Below are 22850 nucleotides of genomic sequence, written 5' to 3'. Positions count from 1 at the left end.
CAATCCTTGTATTGTCAACTATCAAGTAAACTAAATGGAAGATATAAGTCATTAATATGACCGATACTTAAATGCCGTCGCTAAATTTATCATATTAGTTATTATATTATAAATACTGTCTTGAAGCGCCAACATGCGTCCTGTAGTCGAAACTCCAGCTCTTTCTGCGCAGTAACGCCCCCCTGATGCCCAGCAGCCAATAGGACGACAGAGCAACACTCTGCGTGGAAGAACTGTCAACAGCAGAGGAAGCTGTCGTTCCCAGTGTCTTCATCTGTTCCCACGGAGGACTAACAGTTGATCTGAAGTGAGGGCTCCCGTACAGCGTACGTCGCCTCCGGTCCAGCCCGTCGGGGTTCCCGGGTCTCTGTCCCGCTGTCAGTCATGGATCCGTTTGACAGTAACTTGTCGGGTAAGCAGCGGGGGGTCGTGCGCTCCAGCGGCTAACTAGCGGCTAACTAGCGGCTAACAACAACTCCTAGCCCCAGGCATCTGGAATTAGCTTCGAGTAGCTCTACGGGACTTCCCATTGACTTTGTTTCACTTTTATTTAAGCTATTCCATATATATTGTGTGTGTGTGTGTGTGTGTGTGTGTGTGTGTGTGTGTGTGTGTGTGTGTGTGTGTGTGTGTGTGTGTGTGTGTGTGTGTGTGTGTGTGTGTGTGTGTGTGTGTTGTCTACAATGTCAGAAATGTCACACCACACAGTTTAAATAACTGTCATCCCTACAACCTTACTGGGAATAAGCAGCAGATATGGTGTTTCAATGTTATGAACTATACTACTTGTGTATTACTATTGTGTTACATTCATGTCCGTTGAATTTAAATGAAACCGTACCGATGTTTTGTTCTGGTTCCCATGCCTGCATTGTCATGCCTTCTTTGCCTTGCCTGTCTGTGTGTGTTCTTTAGATTATAATTTATATCGGTCTGCTGCTGATAAGGATTGAAAGTGTGCAGTGATTTCGTCACACAAGCAGAGAGGCCTGTGACTTCTCCATTACACCATTGTAGACTTGACGAGAGATTAGTGGTTATAAAGATAGAGGCGGTTCATACAAGTTTGAGTCACTGTTGTGTTGTTATCAGTTTATTGTTTCCCCTTTGTGGTCGTAAACTACCCTTGCTGGTGGCTCTTAGTGTCAACAGAAACATATGGACGGACATGAGGCTGCTTCCTCTGTTCATTAAAGGCTTATCAGCACCTTGCCCATCAGGTTTGGTGTGTCACGGTCGCTAGACTATTTATTTGATTTGTGGAGGAGAGAGGGATTGAAACAGCCGTGCTGCTGACACAGTCTTGACTATATCTCGTGGCGGCTTTGCACGCTGTCAAAATAATTAAATAACCAAAGCTGCAGCTTTGTAATGTGGATTAATTACCACCCTGTTGTTTGCATTTAAACCTGTAATTTAAGACTGAAAGGGCTCTATCCACAGAGCGCCGATCTGGGCAGGGCGCTTGCTGAAACCTGCACACTCCGCTGTTTCACTTCTTTAGGTATTTGTGAATTGGGAAGTTGAACGTTTCTCTGTTTGAAGGACAGTAAGAGGCTTGTTCTGCTGAGGGAGGGTCCGCCATCGTCGTACAAAAGACAAACGCACGCACACACACATTCACACGTACACACACAAACACGCATGCTGATAACGGGGTTCTTCTTGGAAGTGTTTCTTGGTATTCGGTAGAACTACCGACCCAGGATTTCATTACTCTGACATCTTCTTATTATTTTGTACATTCGAGTAACTCATCTTCAGCACGGGCTAAGCGGCCGCAGCGTGGTGGACCAGGAAGTGAAGCGCAGCGTTTCCCAACAGGAAATGACCCGAATCACTGCTTTGTTAAACGGTCTTTGTGTCGTATCGGGTCAACGCAGATTCCTGCTTGTCTCGTTTTCGCATTCCTACTTTCACTCGCACCAAGTTCCAAGAGCAATACTCATGAAGCAAACCAGTACAGTTGCTGGTGTCTCCCAGTAAGGTCCGCTCCCCCCGCCATGCGGTCCTCACCGTGTCCTTTACTTTCTCTTCCAGCAGAGCGCGCCAACCTTCCGCGGAACATGATCGAGAACAGCATGTTCGAGGAGGAGCCTGATGTGGTGGACCTGGCCAAGGACTCCGCGGCGTTCCCGGTAACTAGGCGCTCCCGGTCTTTAAGCCATGAACTCCGGATGCACATGTGCAGCCGGGCTCCGTTCACAGGGAACACACTCCTCTGTGTAGAAAGGATGTTTCATAGGGTAGCAATTCTCTCCCCGTGGAGCAGCCTGTCTGTGTTTGCACGTTCATCTGTCGGCAGGGCGGCAGGGCGGCACGAGGCTCAGGAAGTAGGGCGGGTCGGCCGCTAACCTGAAGGTTGCTGGTCCGATCCCAAGCTCCGCCTAGCTGAGTGTCGAGGTGTCCCTGAGCGAGACGCCTCACCCTGACTGCTCCCGACGAGCCGGCTGTAAACTTGCATGGCTGACTCCGCAGTGAATGTGTGTGTGTGTGTGTGTGTGTGTGTGTGTGTGTGTGTGTGTGTGTGTGTGTGTGTGTGTGTGTGTGTGTGTGTGTGAATGTGTGCTTGAATGGGTGAATTATATTGTAAAGTGTGCAGTCGATTGACCTGTCCTGTGTCGACCCCTCCCTCCCTCCCTCCCTCCCTCCCTCCCTCCCTCCCTCCCTCCCTCCAGGCGTTCCCCACCCTGGACCCAGACGAGGTGGTCTACGAGCCCCGCAGCTCCCGCCTGCTGGTGCGCGGCCTGGGGGAGAACGATATGGACGACGACGAGGAGGACAGCGAGTCTTCGGCGCGGCTGCTGGGCATGTCCTTCATGAACCGCAGCGCCGCCCACCGCTCTGGCTCCTCCCCCTACGCGCGGCAGGCCCCGCCCAGGTGAGGGGGTCGGTCGACGTCGTGGTGGGGATGTGAGCCTCGTGCAGAGGCCGTTGCGATTGGTTTAATCTTAACAGCTATTTAAACGGAAGGGGTTCAGTCAAGATGAGAGAAATGATTGACTGCATTTTGGATCATGAACAGAAAGATTAGTTACTGGATATTAATCTCTCTAGTTTAATTATTAGCTTTGTTATACTCGCGTGTCTCATTTGGTAGTTGATTATCACAACCCTTATGTTGAACAAACACAAATACTCCATCCACAAATTGGTGGTTTTAAATGTATAATATATTTTTTAAATTCACTTTCTATTAGGGCTGCTCGATTATGTAAAAAATCATAATCACGATTATTTTGGTCATTATTGAAATCACGATTATTCAAACGATTATTTTTGAGTTTGAAAACATGTTGTGTTTATTCAGCATGTCTCTCCCAAAAAACACAACTGAGAACTTAAAAATTTCGCCCAAAACACAAATGGTCAAAAAGAAGATGTTCAAATCTAAAATAAAGTCCATATATGTATCCAGCTTTTCTATGAAACAAAAAAAATAATAACGATTTTTTTTTTTTATCGAAACCTCGATTATATTAGATTTGTGATCGTTTGACGTGGAAATCGAGATCGAGATCGAAATTTGGGTCAGGGTGAGGGTCTGGCTGACCGCGGGTCAGGGTGAGGGTCTGGCTGACCGCGGGTCAGGGTGAGGGTCTGCTGACCGTGGGTCAGGGTGAGGGTCTGACCTCAGGGCTGACCGCGGGTCAGGGTGAGGGTCTGCTGACCGTGGGTCAGGGTGAGGGTCTGGCTGACCGCGGGTCAGGGTTAGGGTCTGCTGACCGTGGGTCAGGGTGAGGGTCTGGCTGACCGCGGGTCAGGGTGAGGGTCTGCTGACCGTGGGTCAGGGTGAGGGTCTGGCTGACCGAGGGTCAGGGTGAGGGTCTGCTGACCGTGGGTCAGGGTGAGGGTCTGCTGACCGAGGGTCAGGGTGAGGGTCTGGCTGACCGCGGGTCAGGGTTAGGGTCTGCTGACCGAGGGTCAGGGTGAGGGTCTGACCTCAGGGCCGGCCCGCTGACCGTGGGTCAGGGTGAGGGTCTGGCTGACCGCGGGTCAGGGTGAGGGTCTGGCTGACCGCGGGTCAGGGTTAGGGTCTGCTGACCGAGGGTCTGACCTCAGGGCTGACCGTGGGTCAGGGTGAGGGTCTGGCTGACCGCGGGTCAGGGTTAGGGTCTGCTGACCGAGGGTCTGACCTCAGGGCTGACCGTGGGTCAGGGTGAGGGTCTGGCTGACCGCGGGTCAGGGTGAGGGTCTGCTGACCGAGGGTCAGGGTTAGGGTCTGCTGACCGTGGGTCAGGGTGAGGGTCTGCTGACCGAGGGTCAGGGTGAGGGTCTGCTGACCGTGGGTCAGGGTGAGGGTCTGACCTCAGGGCCGGCCCGCTGACCGTGGGTCAGGGTGAGGGTCTGGCTGACCGCGGGTCAGGGTGAGGGTCTGGCTGACCGCGGGTCAGGGTGAGGGTCTGGCTGACCGCGGGTCAGGGTGAGGGTCTGCTGACCGAGGGTCTGACCTCAGGGCTGACCGTGGGTCAGGGTGAGGGTCTGCTGACCGTGGGTCAGGGTGAGGGTCTGCTGACCGAGGGTCAGGGTGAGGGTCTGATCTCAGGGCTGACCGCGGGTCAGGGTGAGGGTCTGCTGACCGAGGGTCAGGGTGAGGGTCTGATCTCAGGGCTGACCGTGGGTCAGGGTGAGGGTCTGACCTCAGGGCCGGCCCGCTGACCGTGGGTCAGGGTGAGGGTCTGATCTCAGGGCTGACCGCGGGTCAGGGTGAGGGTCTGACCTCAGGGTCCTGTCTCCCCCAGCTCCTGCTCGAGGCCGTCCACTCGGACCACGGTGGTGTGTGTGCTGTTCCTGGTCATCGTGGTGTCGATGAGCATGGTGCTGTACTTCCTGCCCGGCTGTACCTTCACCAGGGTAAGAGGACCTCTTCCTGCTGGCCTGAGCTCCGCTCATCTCGCTTTTATTGAGTCACAGACGCAAACTAGTGCTGTCCAGCGATTAAGACATTGAATCGCGATTAATCACACATTTCTTGCTATTCTATATATCCCTTGATTTCGTGCTGGTCGATCGGGTAGGTGCATGACAGTGGTAGGCCTACCGTAAAACTTCAATAGCCGAGGCTTTTATTTGTTTCAATCACTGAACTTTCAGACAAATCTCTTTTATATGGGAAATACTATAACATTTATTATTTAAACCAGTATGAATATTCCTACCGTACGTAGGCATACACATTACCAGGTTATCGAATAACACACACACACACACACACACACACACACACACACACACACACACACACACACACACACACACACACACACACACACACACACACACACACACACACACACACACAGTGGGCCGTTAACGTTTCGGGGCTGTAGGGCTGATTACTGCGGGATAACAATATTGCGTTTATAAAAGTTCCTTGCAGCGCCGTCCGGCAGCTGAGCTGTGCAACCGCAACCTCTCACTCACTCAACACACGCAACACTCACAAACCTTCAATATCGCAACCAAGTCGGTTTGGTATAGAGGGGAGTAACTGAGCGGCCCCTCCCGAAGTGGTACAGCCCAGGTGGGCCTTGAACTGCGATTGGTCAGAAAGATGTAACAGCTAACGACAACATTGAACTCTCGTGCAGGCTCGAACAGAGTGACACACAAACACACACACACTTTTAAGGAGTTTTTCACCCGCTCCGTATCCTTGCTTGCCCCAACAAGTTTGTGCGGCGTGCTTGTTGTTTTGTTTCCGGTGTAGCTAGATCCGGTATAGTGTTGTCGTTTTTCTAACGTGACTAGTTGTTGCGGGACAGCGGGTGAAAAAACGACAACGTTTGCCAAGGCAAAAGAGCGTTAATCGCGCGATAAAACAAATATCTCCGTTAAAATTGGTTTGCGTTAACGCCGTTAATAACGCGTTAAACTGACAGCACTAACGCTAAATGATTTAGTTTTTTGCGTCTTCATTTCTACTTCTCTGATTGTGTTAATGTTCATGTTTGCTGTATATGTTCTTTTGTTTACATTTGCATCATTTTTTGTTCCTCTAATTTGCTGAACCTTCTGCTGTGGGACCCCAACGTCCTGTCTGGATCAGGGACGCTTAACCTTGTCCACCTCACCTTCTGTGAAGCTCTGCATGGCGGGTGTCTGCTAACGTCAGGGAACTACTTCCCCCCCCACCCACCCCCACACTGATAGCTCCATTAGGTCCTCAGCTCCTCACGCGACACGTGTCAATGCAAAGTTTTCATTGATGTAGGTTTTGAAATATATTTACGTTGAGTTTCAGCAACCGAAAAATACCCATGATGCATTCTGATTCGAGGGCTATTGCCAGTGTTCAGGAACGCATGAACTGCTTTGTGTTGTGCGTTGTGTTGCTTTAACGTGTGCTGTGACACTACTGTGTGCTTTATCTGTTACCGTTGACCGTTGGAGCTCCGTGAAGCTCTGGGAAGGTGCTCTCTGAACCCACTCCCCCTCGCCCCCTCCCTGACCCCTACAGACGGGCTGTCCCAAGGGGAACAGCACCGCCCCCATGGAGCCCGTGTACCCCAACTCCACCACGGGGGAGCCCTTCCCCTGGGCGGAGCTCCGCCTCCCGGCCAGCGTGCGGCCCGTCCACTACGACCTCACCGTGAACCCCGACCTCGACGCCATGACCTTCACGGGCCGCGCCGTCATCAGCATGGCCGTGCTCCACGCCACCAAGCGCATCGTGCTGCACGCCGCCGACCTCACCGTCACCAAGGCAACCTTCCAGGTGAGACCCCCCCCCCCCCCCCCCCCCCCCAGACGGCCTGCCCCCACACGGCCCACTGAAGGGTCCAGCCTAAACGCTGCGACGGAGATATTCCACCGGAGAGATGTCCTTCTTAAAGGTCCCATGACATGCCACCAGGTGTGAGTGTGATTAACCCTTACCCGCCGTGTTCAAAATCTGGCTCTTATGACATCACAAGTGGGCGTGTCCACCTTGATGTGTGACAGAGAGATGTCCACCGGGTCGGCTGGTTGGCTAACCCCACTCCCACCTGTTGGCGTGTCATGGGAACTTTAAAGGGGACCTATTATGCTTTTTCGACTTTTATGACCTATAAACGTTGTTATAATGATTGATAGTCATGTTTAACCATACTAAAGTGTCAAATAATGACGTACATGCATTTAGACGTGTTTCCTGCTGACAGTCTGGGGTGGCTGTGCAGAGCGCTAAACACTCGGGACAACGTTTGCGATTCACTTGTTCACATTTCTGGGAAATCATCTACGTAGAGGCACTCCTGCCGCGCCCCCATATGCCCGGTCAAATCTGCCTGCGTGCGCGCTTCAAGGAAGGTAACCAATCACAACGGAGTTGGGTTGGCAGGAGGGGGGCGAGGGGGCGGAGAAGGACGAAACGGAGCATTGACAGAGAAGGCTGAAAGCGCCCAGATGAGAGGAAGAGTTTCCCGAAAATCAACATCTTATTTTTTTTGTACGGTTAAACATGACTATCAATCATTATAACAACGTTTATAGGTCATAAAAGTCTAAAAAGCATAATAGGTCCCCTTTAAGATTTCTTCCTTTCTGATCAAGGGAGTTTTTTCTAGGGTCAGGTGTTAGGTGTCATAGATAAATGTCTTGTGAAGCCTTTTTGTGACTGTGGCTGTGATTAAGGGCTATGCAGATAGAATGTGACGTGTGTTTCTCACTATGGTTGTGACTGGCTGTCTGGTCTGATGTGAACGCTCCCGCTGCAGCTGGGCGAGGGCCAGGCCGAGGTCGTGACCCTGCTGGAGTATAAACCCCACCAGCAGGTGGCAGTCCGGTTCCCTGAGGAGCTGAAGCAGGGACAGCGCTGTGTGCTGACGCTGGACTACCAGGCCAGCCTGTCCAGCACCTACGACGGCTTCTACAACAGCTCCTACACCGACAAGGACGGCAAGAAGAGGTGACTGGTTGAGCGGCAGCTATCCTGAGCAGAACACCGTCTACTGGCTGAGACGGGCTTTGACCAGTAGAGTCTCACACACACACCGGCCTCACTTCCTCTTTCTAAAGACGGATGTGAGGCCGACTCCTAGTTGACCTAAATATAAACGTAAATAGGATGTGAGAACATATTTTAAATCCTAATCGAGCAGCGTTGACTCCAGATGTGTCTAGTTGATTTGAAACTACGAGCTAGTTGATACAGAAGTGGTGAACAGCAGTGACAGCATTGCCTTTTAATGGGAATCACCCTTTCTACGAGTGATTTGTTTTTATAGGGTTCATTTGATTGAATCAGATCCAGTGCTGCCATGAACGTCAGTGGCCGTCCCTGATGCTAAGCTGTGTTCCCCAGGGTCCTGGCTGCCACCCAGTTCGAGCCACTGTACGCCAGGAAGGCCTTCCCTTGCTTCGACGAGCCCGCCTTCAAAGCCACCTTCCTGGTCAGGATCAGTCGCAGGGATGGCTACGTCGCTCTGTCCAACATGCCCAAGGTAGCGTTGACTCTCATTCAGTCATTCACAAGAAGCCCCTTCAAAAGCTAGTCAAAGATCCCATATCATGCTTTAACTTTAAGAGTTAGCAGGTGGTCAAATGCATGTCGTTTCATCATAATAGTATTTGTTTTAGGTTTGTTTAAAGCTACTGAGTTGGTTAGTTGGTTGGTGTTTTTGTACCTCTTCTTTGGCACTTAAACAAGCGCTGTGTGGGGACACCCAGTGGATCTTTGTATGGTAACTGCATTTACATAACACAAGGGGGCAGTATAGCTCTGCTGTCCAACCCCTAATGCTCATGTGCATCCAGGAACTAAATGGCTGTTTCCAGTTTATTGATTTGCCATGAAGAATATAGGACTGTGCATCCGATAATGTGCATCAGATTCAGATTCAGATTCAGATTTATTTGTCACATACACAAAACATTGCAGTGAGATGTTCACAGTCGGCTCCATGCTAAATATATGCATAACAAACATAACAAAACAGTAAATACATTCAATATGTCAGAGGTTATTGCACAAAGTCTAAGGAGCCGGGGGGGGGGTTACTTAAATAAATATATATATCCATAAGTGCAGTTGCTCAAAGTGCTTTAATCAGTGCCATTTAGATACCTCACAGCTTGGGGGTAGAAACTCTTCCTTAGTCTCTCAGTTTTTGCCGCCAGTGAGCGGTATCTGTTTCCAGAGCGGAGCAGGGAGAATAGTCCGTAGCCAGGATGGCTGGGGTCTTTCAGGATGCTGCTGGACTTGCCCTTGCACCGCTTGGTGTAAATGTCTGCTAGATTAGGGAGTTCCCCCCCTATGGTACGCTCAGCTGAACGCACCACTCTCTGCAGAGCCTTACGGTCCTGAATGGTGGTGTTCCCATACCATCCGATAATCAGTTGGTAGTCTATGACCACCAACTTTAAATAGAGCCTGCATCAATGTTAGTTGGGTAGAATTTACCCATCTTTAACATCACATACTAAACTGTTCAATTATACAGCGCTTTTCTAACCAGCGGCCACTCAATGTGCTCTTACATACTGCCTAACATTCACCCGTTCATGCACACATTCACACACCCACGGCGGTGTCAGCCATGCAGGGCGACAGCTAGCTGGTCTAGAGCAGTGAGGGTGAGGTGTCGCGCTCAGGGACACCTCCACACTCAGCCAGGAGGAGCCGGGGATCGGACCAGCGCTAATGCTGATGGAGTGTTCTTCAATGCCGGGGCCTTTCTGTCAGCGTGACCCTGGACACAGCTCCTCTCCCTCCCTCTCTCTGTAGGCCAAGACCACCAATATCACCGGGGGCCTTCTGCTGGACGAGTTTGAGAAGAGCAGCGTGAACATGAGCACCTACCTGGTGGCCTTCGTGGTGGCCACCTTCCAGAGCGTGAGCAAGAACGTCTCCGACACGCTGGTATGTCTCCTCTGGGGAACCGGACTGAGCTGGAATTAAGATCAGTCTCCATAGGACGTTAGGGAAGTGGGCCTTGTGCACCAACAGGGTAGTCTCACCAGGTGTGTGTGTGTGTGTGTGTGTGTGTGTGTGTGTGTGTGTGTGTGTGTGTGTGTGTGTGTGTGTGTGTGTGTGTGTGTGTGTGTGTGTGTGTGTGTGTGTGTGTGTGTGTGTGTGTGTGTGTGTGTTCCAATGCAATGACCCCCATGTATTTAAAGGTATAACAGCAAATACACCGGATGTCACGTGATTGATGAGAATAGCAGAGAGGTTTTCCTATGGGAGGTTGGTTGCACTTTCGACTCAAGTTTAGAGGAAGCCTTCCTTACTAAACAAGTTAAATACCAACCATTAGTGCAAGCTATTATACATTTAGGCTATAAATGCCAGCTCATCGTTTTTATTTTCGGCAGCCTAGGTCATATCCACAGGCTGGTGGTCAGAGGCTTGAGAATTATGAGGTTGTCCAAATGTAAAGCCAAGCAGCTTGCAACATATTGCTCAATCTCCTCCATTATAGGCAGCCAAGCTATTTGGAGGAGGAGGTGTTTTCTGTACCCATAGATTCTGCACACAGTCTGTTAACAGACTGTGTGCAGAATAAGCTCATGTGTACGTATTGTCTATTCTGTGCATGTTTGACTCAAGCACTGCAACATGTTGTTTCGAGGATGTAGGGCATCAAAAGCAACTGAAAATATTTGTGCCTTTGCAATGTATTTTATAAATGCGGACACAAATAAAGACATTGAAATGTGTAACAGGTGTCTGTGTACTCGGTGCCGGAGAAGAAGGACCACACGGTCTACGCCCTGGACACGGCCTGCAAACTTCTGCAGTTCTACAACTCTTACTTTGACATCGCCTACCCCCTCAAGAAGCTGGGTGCGTTACACACACACTCTAGGGAAAGGTCTACAGGGCTGCTGTGATGTCCGTTTGTCCATTTTTCAGGTTAATACCCTGTGATGAGAAACAAGCACACCAACGGGCACACAAACACCAACGGGCACACAAACACACACCAACGGGCACACAAACACACACCAATAGGCACGCTCACACACACGCATCAATGGGCACGCTCACACACGAACGGGCACGCTCACACACATGCTGAAGCTCTGGCCTCCCCCTCAGACCTGGTGGCCATCCCCGACTTCCTGGCGGGGGCGATGGAGAACTGGGGTCTGATCACCTTCAGGGAGACCAGCCTGCTGGTCAACAACCAGTCCTCCCCCCTACAGAAGCAGCTCATCGCCTCCGTGGTCGCCCACGAGCTGGCTCACCAGGTAGGCCTACACGCTCACCAGGTAGGACTACACGCTCACCAGGTAGGCCTAAAGCCCCCAGTCCCCCAGGTAGGACTACACACTAACCAGGTAGGACTACACACTAACCAGGTAGGACTACAGACTAACCAGGTAGGACTACACACTAACCAGGTAGGACTACACACTAACCAGGCAGGACTACACACTAACCAGGTAGGACTACACACTAACCAGGTAGGACTACACACTAACCAGGTAGGACTACACACTAACCAGGCAGGACTACTCACTAACCAGGTAGGACTACACACTAACCAGGTAGGACTACACACTAACCAGGTAGGACTACACACTAACCAGGTGGGACTACACACTAACCAGGTAGGACAACACTAACCAGGTAGGACTACACACTAACCAGGTAGGACTACCCACTAACCAGGTAGGACTACACTTCCTAGTGGCCCAGCAGCTGGTCCACCAGGTAGAACTACACGCTCACCTGGTACTGGTTAAAACCAGTCTAACTGGTGTATGCCCTCCTGGTACTGGTTCAACCAGTCTGTGACTGGTGTATGTCCTCCTGGTACTGGTTGAACTGGTATATGTTCGACTGGTAACCCGCCTCCCTCCCCCCAGTGGTTCGGTAACCTGGTGACGATGAGCTGGTGGAACGACCTGTGGCTGAACGAGGGCTTCGCTACCTACATGCAGTACATGTCTCTGCAGCACGAGTACCCCCTGCTGGACATTGTGAGTCACTGCACCTGATACCCCCTGACCCCTGACCTCTGACCTCTGACCACTGTAAACTGGGCTGATTCCACACTTCTGATCAGATCATCTGATGTGAACCTGAAGCCGAGGTCATCTTTGGCTTCCTATTCCTGGGGTTTGTTGGAAGGCAATATACAAATCAGATGTACCATTATTGAACGATAATACATTCTGAAATGATGTCATTAAACCAATATGCCAAACGTACCATGAGAGGAAAGATCAGACGGTATCAAACTACACAGAAGTAACACAGGAACCCAAGAACATGGTCCTATCTAGAGGTGTCCCCTATGACCTATGACCTCTGACCATATGTGTACGTTTACGTCTGAGCTTGGCCAATACGATGAGGTCGAACGCTGCAGCAGATGAAACGATGTGAGTGGTGAGCTGATCACATGACCCCCTGGGGTCTGTCTGCAGGGGAACCACTTCCTGACCGTGCGCTTCAGAGCTCTGGACAAAGACGCGCTGAACTCGTCCCACGCCGTCTCAGCGAGGGCGGACACGCCAGAGCAGGTGGCCGAGATGTTTGACTCGGTCTCCTACGAGAAGGTATGGAAGAAGACTGCGTGGGCCCCGCATAGTTACCCCTCACAGCCCTCTCGCTCTTATTGTATGGTGTACGTACATGCACTTAAAAATAGTACTCACACACACACGCTCACGCACACACTCCCAGTCCAACACACTCACACACCCAAAGTCAGGCTCACACACACTCCCATAGTCAAACACACTCACACACACACATTTCCACAGTCACGTTCACACACACTTCCACAGTCACATTCACACACACTTCCACAGTCACGTTCACACACACTCCCAGTCACGTTCACACACACACACACACACTCCCAGTCACGCTCACACACACAGACACACACACTCCCAGTCACACTCACACACACTCCCAGTCACGCTCACACACACAGACACACACACTCCCAGTCACGTTCACACACACACACACACACTCCCAGTCACGCTCACACACACAGACACACACACTCCCAGTCACACTCACACACACTCCCAGTCACGCTCACACACACAGACACACACACTCCCAGTCACGTTCACACACACACACACACACTCCCAGTCACGCTCACACACACAGACACACACACTCCCAGTCACGCTCACACACACTCCCAGTCACGCTCACACACACAGACACACACACTCTCAGTCACGCTCACACACACACACACACACACACACACTCACAGTCACGCTCACACACACACGCAGTCACGCTCACACACACACACACACACACACACACACACACACACACACACACACTCCCAGTCACGCTCACACACACACACACACTCACAGTCACGCTCACACACACGCACGCAGTCACGCTCACAAACACACACACACACTCCCAGTCACGCTCACACACACACACACACACAAACACACACACACTCCCAGTCACGCTCACACACACACACACAGTCACGCTCACACACACACACAAACACACACACACACACACTCCCAGTCACGCTCACACACACACACACTCCCAGTCACGCTCACACACACTCTCAGTCATGCTCACACACACTCCCAGTCTGTCACACTCTGAGGTCGGTATTCAGACCCGTGCAGGTGCACGGTGAGCATGTGAGGGCGGCCCTGCCTCCAGCCAGTTGACATTCCTGTGACGTGGGTGAGCCCTGAACCCGAGCCCGCAGCGGGCTCCTCGTGTCGCGGTTCCCTGGGTCGGGACCCGTGTTCAGCTGTGTCTCCTGCTGCAGGGTGCCTCCATCCTGCTGATGCTCAACGCCTCCCTGAGCGGGGACCTCTTCAGGAAGGGCATCGTGGGCTACCTCAGGAAGTTCAGCGGCTCCAACACGGTCACAGACGACCTGTGGAACAGCATTGCACAGGTGCGTCCGTGCATGGCAGCTCGCGCGCGCGTGCGTGTCATTGTGTGACAACGGAGAACGCTCCGTTGTCACCTCTGATGGAGAGGTCATGGGGGTTGTCGTGCTGGTGACGTCCTTGTCCGGTTGTTTAACATGAGTGGACTGAAGCCCCCTCCTCATCTGCTGAGTCAACATTCAAGCTGTTCCTCAGCATCCACGTTTGAATGGGAACTTAATTAGTGGTTCCCAAACCTTCCTGCTAGTATACACCCTCCTAAGATAGTTTTTTCCCATGAGTACACCCTCAATGGATAAAATAATAAATGTAAGTTAATATAATGTTCAGTTTAAACATAAAGAATGCAAATACTTAAAATTGAGTGAGAAACATGGGCCTGTGCTTCATGCAACTGTTGGCTATTTCCCCCCACAAAGGAAGCTCAACACCAGGGGGCGGTCACGGCTGTATTCAGATGCAGAGCTGAATCCCTTACCAATATATTCTTATTGAAACTGACGACATTTTGTTGTTTCTGGACGGCCTATCTTTTTCACATATTCTCCTTTCCCCTTGTTTTCGGATTTACATTTCAACCACTTGTCCATTTTCTCAATTTTCTATCGTCTAGCTTTCAGAATGGACGCTTGGATCAGGGTGAAAAACAAAGGAGAGAACCACTGTTCTAAAAACTCTGATGAGGTAGAGCTGCTGTCACGGCTCATTCATCTGTAAACCAGGTCACGGTCACTAACTGATTTACTTTGAGCGTGCTTACCCCACCACAGGTTTACTCATTTCGAGAATTCCTAAGCACTGAGTCGCCCGTAATCACACTGTACCAGCCGGGGCCATTATGGGGGAGTAGAGAGAGAGAGGGAGGGGAGTGGGGGAGTGTAGGAGTTACAATAATCTCGGATAATGACCTTCTACACAGGATGCCTTTTATTTATATTCATGTCCATAACTTCCCTCTTGAGCAGAGCAGTGTGAGTTTCAGTGTGTGTCCTCTGGGATGAATACAGCTGATTGTGAGGTGGTCTCCCCTTCAGGCCGACGTCACCCAGCAGCACCCCAACATCCCCGGCATGATGAACACCTGGACCCAGCAGAAGGGCTTCCCATTGGTCAGCGTCAGCCGGGACGGAGATCAGGTGACCCTCACTCAGGAGCCCTTCCTGCTCAGCACCGACGCGACCGAGAGCGCACCCAGGTGAGTAATGGACGCGCACACGCACACGCACACGCGCGCTCACACCTAAATAGTCAAACACAAAGACAAACACAAAGACATACACACAATCACAGTCACACTCACATTCACACTCACACTCGCAGACAGTCTAACAACCTCGTCCAACACCCTAACCAGACCGGGCAGGGTCCCGGTACCTGATAACCTGAGACTGCTCCTCCCACCAGCCGCTGGCACATCCCTGTGACCTATGTGACGGCCGGCTGCAGCCTGACCCCGGACTGCGTCCGGGTGTTCACCCTGGAGGACCGAAACGGTCAGTCCCCCACTAATGTCGTGTCTTTGATGCTGATATCGAGGCCAGGTCACTCTTAGAATTAGATTGGTATATTGATGAGATTCAGCTTGTTGCTTAGACTGTGTGTGTGTGTGTGTGTGTGTGTGTGTGTGTGTGTGTGTGTGTGTGTGTGTGTGTGTGTGTGTGTGTGTGTGTGTGTGTGTGTGTGTGTGTGTGTGTGTGTGTGTGTGTCTCTTTGATTCTGTGTGTGTTTGTGTGTGTCTCTGACTCTGTGTGCGTGTGTCTCTGACTCTGTGTGTGTGTTTGTGTGTCTCTGACTCTGTGTGTGTGTGTTTGTGTGTCTCTTTGACTGTGTGTGTGTGTGTGTGTGTGCGTGTGCGCGTGTGCGCGTGCGTGCGTGTGTCTCTGACTCTGTGTGTGTGTTTGTGTGTCTCTGACTCTGTGTGTGTGTTTGTGTGTGTCTCTGACTCTGTGTGTGTGTGTCTCTGACTCTGTGTGTGTGTGTTTGTGTGTCTCTTTGACTGTGTGTGTGTGTGTGTGTGTGCAGCCACCCTGAAGCTGTCTAAGGATGTGAAGTGGCTGAAGCTGAACTTCCAGAGCACCGGGTTCTACATGGTGGACTACGGCACGGCGGGCTGGGCGGCCCTCATCGAGGCCCTGACCGAAAACTGCACCGTCCTGCCCCGAGAGGACCGCGCCTCCCTCATACACAACATGTTTGCTCTGTCCAGGTACGCTCACTCACTCACTCACTCACTCACTCACTCACTCACTCACTCACTCACTCACTCACTCACTCACTCACTCACTCACTCACTCACTCACTCACTCACTCACTCACTCACTCACTCAGTCACTCACTCACTCACTCACTCACTCACTCACTCACTCACTCACTCACTCACTCACTCACTCACTCACTCACTCACTCACTCACTCACTCACTCTGGTCCATCACCTCACCTACTCGACCTGACCTGTCCGCAGCATTTGCGATTAAACCTTTGCAGCGCATCCAGAATGCGGTAGCTTGCTCGTGTTCAACCTACCGAAGTTCTCCCATGTGACCCCCCTCTTCCGTGACCTCCACTGGCTCCCTGTAGTAGCTTGCATCAAATTTAAGTCGATGGTACTGGCATACAAGGCAGTCGATGGAACTGCCCCTGCCTACCTCCGAGCATTGCTAAAGCCACACACCCCAGCTCGATCCCTCCGCTCAACTACCTCAGCTGGACGTCTGGTACCGCCATCGCTAAGAGCTAGCAAAGGCCGTTCAGCAAAGTCACAACTTTTCTCGGTTTTGGGACCTCAGTGGTGGAACGAGCTCCCTGCCGTTGTCAGGACCGCAGAGTCGCTCACTATCTTCCGAAAAAGACTCAAGACTCACCTGTTCAGAGTCCACCTCGACAGTGCATAGCAGCCTCCCCCTTCTGGCCACCATTGTACACTGTATTGTATTATGTTGTATTGTATTGTATTATAGTACTTAACTGTGTAGCAACTGCAGTAGCTGCTATCATGGCTGTAACAAGGGGAATTGGTTAACCTAGCGATTGTTGTACTTGCACTTGGTTCTATGAACATCCTTTCTGTACCGACAGTGATATAATGATGCACTTCTTATGACAAATGTACTTATTGTAAGTCGCTTTGGATAAAAGCGTCTGCTAAATGCCCTAAATGTAAATGTAAAAATTTTAAAATGTACCTCATTAACAGCTCTCGACAGAAAAAGGGATTTTGTTATCGTGTCGTTTCCGATATAATTTCCGATACCAGTATCGGAAATTTTTCAATTTTTTTTTCAAAAATATAATTTGCTGACAGTAAGTGAACCGACTCTACATTGCTGTAATTTCCATTCCTTGTGACTCCTTGCAACGGCATCAGCCGCTCTGCGACGACCAGTTCACACTGCTGCGACTTTTCCCCTGCGACGTTCTAAAACAGTCTCGCTGCAATCAGTTGCGAGGTGAATCTTTGGTCTGAACTGGGCTTAAGAGAACCCTTCAATAAGAAAGTGCTGTTAGTAGTTACAATGCTAGATGCTGTCTCGGTATATACTCGGTATCGGCCGATGCTCAAGTTCAGGAATCGGAATCGGGAAGGAGAAAGTGGCCCGGGAACATGTGTAGTAAAGCTGCCTGTGGTGGTGGTCACCAGGCTGGGACGCGTGTCGTTCCGGCAGGTTCTCAACCTGCTGGCGTACGTGGTGAACGAGACGGAGGCGGCGCCGGTGAGCGAGGCGCTGGCCCAGCTCAACACGCTGCACCTGCAGCTGGAGAAGAGGAACGAGCTGGACCTGGCCGCCCACCTCAAGGTACCTGCACGCACGCACGCACGCACGCACGCACGCACGCACGCACGCACGCACGCACGCACACACGCAGGAAACCAATCTTGCACGCACGCACGTAACTACGCACGCACGTAGGACCACGCCGCACGCACGCAACCAACCAACCAACCACTCACGCACGCAAGCACGCACGTAGGAAGGCACGCACGCAAACACACTCTAGGCAATAGTCCACAGTTAGTAACAGATAAAACATAGCATGACGACCCTCAGTATAAATAGCTTTGAACACTCATCAATATTTAGAGCTTACTGCGTATTTTTCTGATAAATATCATCAAGTGTCAACTTTGTGAGCAAGCTGTACACACAACAAACCCACCGGGTTCTGTTTGAAGGTCCTTCACCCAGTCTGAAGTTGTGTTTGACAGTCCTACATCCTGACCTTGTGTTGACAGTCCAACATCCTGACCTTGTGTTGACACTCCTACATCCTGACCTTGTGTTGACAGTCCAACATCCTGACCTTGTGTTGACAGTCCAACATCCTGACCTTGTGTTGACAGTCCCAACATCCTGACCTTGTGTTGACAGTCCTACATCCTGACCTTGTGTTGACAGTCCAACATCCTGACCTTGTGTTGACAGTCCAACATCCTGACCTTGTGTTGACAGTCCAACATCCTGACCTTGTGTTGACAGTCCTACATCCTGACCTTGTGTTGACAGTCCAACATCCTGACCTTGTGTTGACAGTCCAACATCCTGACCTTGTGTTGACAGTCCTACATCCTGACCTTGTGTTGACAGTCCAACATCCTGACCTTGTGTTGACAGTCCTACATCCTGACCTTGTGTTGACAGTCCAACATCCTGACCTTGTGTTGACAGTCCTACATCCTGGAGCGGTTCGAGGCCCTGATGATGAATCAGACCTGGGGGGAGGAGCCGTGTGTCTCCAAACAGGAGCTGCGGGAGGCGCTGCTCCAGACGGCGTGCGCTCTTGACGTTCCCGACTGCCTCCAGAAGGCCTCCGACCTCTACAGACAGTACGCCAACGGCAGCGCCAGGTGAGCCTCACGTCCTCTTCATGATCATCATGAAGAGAACCAAGACGGGTTTAACCACTTCCTCTCAAAAGGACCCCTATCCGGGCTAAGCCCCTCCCCCCCACTGCAAAGACGTTTTAAGGTATTTAAACGCATGAGAAAGCAGTCATGTGACACCCCGAGAAAGATTAGATTCTCAACATTTAGTCCGGCATAACCATTGTTGGCAAAACAAAAGACATTCCAACCCCAAACAAAATAAGTACCGTGTAGCAAAATAGTTGTGCATTCAGCCATAGCGATCTATTTCACGTGACATTTGTTGCCATGTGTGTGTGTTTGTTGCTAGGGGCCCATTTGTAAACACACGTGTGTTGCAAGGGTCCCCATAAGTTACTGTGTGTGTGTGTGTGTGTGTGTGTGTGTGTGTGTGTGTGTGTGTGTGTGTGTGTGTGTGTGTGTGTGTGTGTGTGTGTGTGTGTGTGTGTGTGTGTGTGTGTGTGTGTGTGTGTGTGTGTGTTGCTGTTGCTAGGGTCCCCATCGGTTACCGTGTGTGTGTGTGTGTGTTGCCAGGGTCCCAACTGGTTACCGGGTGTGTGTGTGTGTGTGTGTGTTGCTAGGGTCCCCATTGGTTACCATGCGTGTGTTGCTAGGGTCTCCATTTCTTACCGTGTGTGTGTGTTTGTTGCCAGGGTTCCCATTGGTTACCGTGTGTGTGTGTGTGTTGCTAGGGTTTCCATTGGTTTCCGTGTGTGTGGGTGTGTGTTGCCAGGGTACCCATTGGTAACCGTGTGTGGGTGTGTTGCCAGGGTACCCATTGGTTACCGTGTGTGTGTGTTGGTAGGGTCCCCCTTGGTTACCGTGTGTGTGTTGCTAGGGTTCCCAATTGTTACAGTGTGTGTGTGTGTGTGTTGCTAGGGTCCCCATTGGTTACCGTGTGTGTTGCCAGGGTCCCCATTGGTTACCATGTGTGTGAGTGTGTTGCAAGGGTTCCCATTGGTTACGGTGTGTGTGTTGCTAGGGTCGCCATTGGTTACAGTGTGTGTGTGTGTGTTGCCAGGGTCTCCATTGGTTACCGTGGTTGTGTGTTGCTAGGGTCCCCATTGGTTACGGTGTGTGTGTCACTAGGGTCCCCATTGTTTACCGTGTGTGTGTGTTGCTAGGGCCCCCTTGGTTACGGTTTGTGTGTGTGTGTTGCCAGGGTCCCCGGGGACCTGCAGAGGGTGGTGTTCTCCGTGGCCGCCCGCTCTGAGGACGGCTGGGCGGAGCTGATGCAGACCTACGCCCAGTCCAGCGACGACGCCCAGAAGAGGAAGATCCTGCAAGCCCTAGCCTCCACCCGCGACACTCGCCACATCGCCCGGTGGGTGGGGGTGGGGAGGGGGGGGTTGTGTGTGTGTGTGTTTGTGTCTGTGTCTGTGTCTGTGTGTCATGTTGTCATGACGATGCTATAGCTGCTGTAGATGCGGTCAGGGAGCTATGAAAAGAGAGAGAAATGTTTCAACTGAACCACCGAAGAAATGCCTCCTCCCTCTCTACCTCCCTCCCTCTCTGCTCCCCCCCCTCCCACATTTCTCCCCCATTGAGAAGTGTTGCATTTCACACACCTGTGAATGACAGGCAGGACGGAGTTCCCGAGCCAATCATGGGAGAGATGCTCTGATTGGTGGATAATGAGCGTAGTGCAAACCCTAAACTCGTATCAGGGCAGTCAGTCAGAAGAGTTCCTCTCACAGTGACCCCCAGCCTGCCGGCTGTAGGTCCCGAGGTCACTGGTGGGCGGCATGGGGCTCAGGAGGTAGAGCGGGTCGGCTGGTAACCGGAGGGTTGGTAGTCCGATCCCCGGCTCCTCCTAGCTGAGTGTCGAGGTGTCCCTGAGCGAGACGCCTCACCCTGACTGCTCCTGACCAGCTGGCTGTCACCCTGCGGGGCTGACTCCGCCGTCCGTGGGTGAATGTGTGCATGAACGGCTGAATGTGAGGCAGTGTTGTAAAGCGCTTTGAGCGGCCCATGGTCAGAACAGCGCCGTATCGATGCAGTCCATTTACCATGTGTGGTGTGTGCTCAGCATCCTGATCGAGGGTCTGCGGGGGGAGCTGGTCCAGACCACGGAGCTGCCTCTGATCATCAGCGCTGTCAGCGGGGGCTTCGCCGGCTCCCTGCTGGCCTGGGACTTCACTCAGCAGAACTGGGACGCCCTCATCAAGAAGTGAGCGGGCCCTCGCACGCACACCCACGAAGACACACGCACGCACGCAACCACGCACGCACATCCACGAAGACACACGCACGCACACAACCACGCACGCACGCACGCACACCCACGAAGACGCACGCACGCACGCAACCACACACGCGCAAAATCCCACACGTCCTCTCTCTGACAGGAAGCTGTTCTCTCTCTCTTTGCTCTAGGTTTCCTGTGGGCTCCTTTGCCATCCAGAGCATCATCATGTCCACCACCTCCCACTTCTCCACACAGACGCACCTCGACCAGGTACGCCCCAGTGTCCATGGGTTCATGGGTTCAAGTCCTCATGTGTTCATATGTTCATGTGCAGTAGTCCCAGTACCGAGGGGCCTCATGTCCCAGCCAACAGATTGTCTCTCTGTTAGAAGAACTCGCACTATTCTACATATTAGGCTTTTATTTTCAATGCTGTGTGTGTGTGTGCGTGTTTTGTGTGTGTGTGTGTTTGTGTGCGGTGCGTCTGCGCGTGCAGGTGAGGAACTTCCTGGGCTCCCTGAAGAAGCGCGGCTCTCAGATGCGCAGCGTCCAAGTCGCCGTGGAAACCATCATGTTGAACCAGCGCTGGATGGACGCCAACCTCCCGGACCTCCGACACTGGCTCTAACCCCCCCGGCCCCGCCCACACTTGGCCCCGCCTTCGCAGGCCCCGCCCTAAACTCCAGACACTGGCAGTATAGCTCCTTGATAACGAGGAACCACAGAAGCCAAAGCTTGCTCTCACTGTGTGTGTGTGTGTGTGTGTGTGTGTGTGTGTGTGTGTGTGTGTGTGTGTGTGTGTGTGTGTGTGTGTGTGTGTGTGTGTGTGTGTGTGTGTGTGTGTGTGTGTGTGTGTGTGGGGGTCCTCTTGCTCAGGATGGCTCCTACGGCCTCGTTCCCAGACGTGACCCCCCCCCCCTCCCACCTTTTTAGCACTGTCGACGACCAAAACCCCTGTTGTCATGGTTACACCATTGCCCCACACCCCCAAAGCTCCAGCGGTCATGGTTCCTCCGTGACAACCATAAAGCCTCCAGACAGACAGACAGACGGAGTCCGGGTCCGGGGGCGTGGCCTCTGAGGTCCCCCACATGAAGGACGTCTGAAGCTGAAGGCCTGGACGGGGGGGTGGGGGGTGGGGGGGCTCACACGGGACCACAGCGCAGGGGGTTACCGTGGTGACACTGCACTGCCTCGCCATTCAAGAGACTACTCCTCACCTCCTCTGCTCACCGCCTTCTGACCTCCCTGCTCTTCTCCTCAACTCCTCTCCTCACCTCCTCACCTTAGCTGATTACTCCGAGCTTTAAGCACATCATGTAGGTGGAGATCTATGTTCCAGATCTATGTCCTCGACCTATGTCCTCTAGCCAGGCCCCACAGCGGTGGAGGTCGGGTCCATGAACCACTGTGTCTTAGTGGGGGGGGGTCCCGTCTCATGCACCGGCCCCCTCCCATTGGCTGCTCCGTCCGTAGGGCGTGGCCGTTTCCTGTTCCTCCTGCGTGAACCAATCAGTGTACATAGCCGAAGACGAGGGCCCCGGGGCCCCTGATGAAGATTGTAAATACGACCGGGCTCCGCCCACTGCTGTTCTAGATGTCTTGCTTCCGTTGAAGATTTGACGAGTTTTGCTTTCTGAGGCGTCCGCGGTGCGTGAACAGGAAACAAACAAAGAATGTGATCAGGTGTTTTCCTGTTGTGTGACGCGCTGGCGCCCAGGCGTGTGAAGGCTTCGTCCGTTGAGTGTATAATGTCATAGCGTTGGTTTTAAGCGTTCTCAGTGTTTTTATTCGGCGTGCGTTCACAGCCACGCTCCTACTTCCTGCTTTCACCCATAACCTTCGACCTACGACACTCCCTGTGGAGGTGGGGGGCGTCTGGCCTGCAGGGGGAGTATGGAGCACCGGATCTGCTGGGGTGACGGGGTCTGATTGCTCCATGATTGACTCCTACC

The 22850-nt window shown here is 52.1% G+C and overlaps 1 protein-coding gene across 2 annotated transcripts; it reads left to right on the top strand.

The window, feature by feature from the left end:
* The first annotated feature begins 232 nt into the window (after positions 1 to 232).
* On the top strand, positions 233 to 22014 carry lnpep (leucyl/cystinyl aminopeptidase). Of its 2 annotated transcripts, none has more exons than XM_056601730.1 (22): positions 233 to 412; positions 2044 to 2138; positions 2679 to 2881; positions 4743 to 4854; positions 6461 to 6718; positions 7701 to 7891; positions 8288 to 8426; positions 9710 to 9844; positions 10648 to 10768; positions 11024 to 11175; positions 11797 to 11910; positions 12361 to 12492; positions 13719 to 13850; positions 14880 to 15040; positions 15250 to 15338; positions 15868 to 16051; positions 17484 to 17640; positions 18511 to 18689; positions 19870 to 20031; positions 20737 to 20877; positions 21084 to 21165; positions 21392 to 22014. In XM_056601730.1, the coding sequence occupies exons 1-22, from the start codon at positions 385 to 387 to the stop codon at positions 21521 to 21523; spliced, it is 3099 nt and encodes a 1032-aa protein (XP_056457705.1). In that variant the 5' UTR covers positions 233 to 384; the 3' UTR covers positions 21524 to 22014. The 2 variants fall into 2 exon arrangements, with proteins under 2 accessions (XP_056457705.1, XP_056457704.1); XM_056601729.1 differs by having other exon boundaries at positions 2041 to 2138.
* Positions 22015 to 22850: the final 836 nt, after the last annotated feature.

The sequence above is a fragment of the Gadus chalcogrammus genome, chromosome 11 (assembly GCF_026213295.1).
Source record: "Gadus chalcogrammus isolate NIFS_2021 chromosome 11, NIFS_Gcha_1.0, whole genome shotgun sequence".
In the NCBI taxonomy this organism is placed as follows: domain Eukaryota; kingdom Metazoa; phylum Chordata; class Actinopteri; order Gadiformes; family Gadidae; genus Gadus; species Gadus chalcogrammus.
The sequence above is the reverse complement of the archived record's forward strand: the minus strand, read 5'-3'. Positions and strand labels throughout refer to the sequence as shown.

What these genes read in the sequence shown, in the direction of transcription:
- lnpep (XM_056601729.1), top strand. Translation starts at nt 385, where the DNA reads ATGGATCCGTTTGACAGTAACTTGTCGG. An exon ending in CACCCTGGAGGACCGAAACG is followed by an intron (nt 15,339 to 15,867) that starts GTCAGTCCCCCA and finishes GTGTGTGTGCAG; the next exon opens with CCACCCTGAAGCTGTCTAAG. An exon ending in GACACTCGCCACATCGCCCG is followed by an intron (nt 20,032 to 20,736) that starts GTGGGTGGGGGT and finishes GTGTGTGCTCAG; the next exon opens with CATCCTGATCGAGGGTCTGC.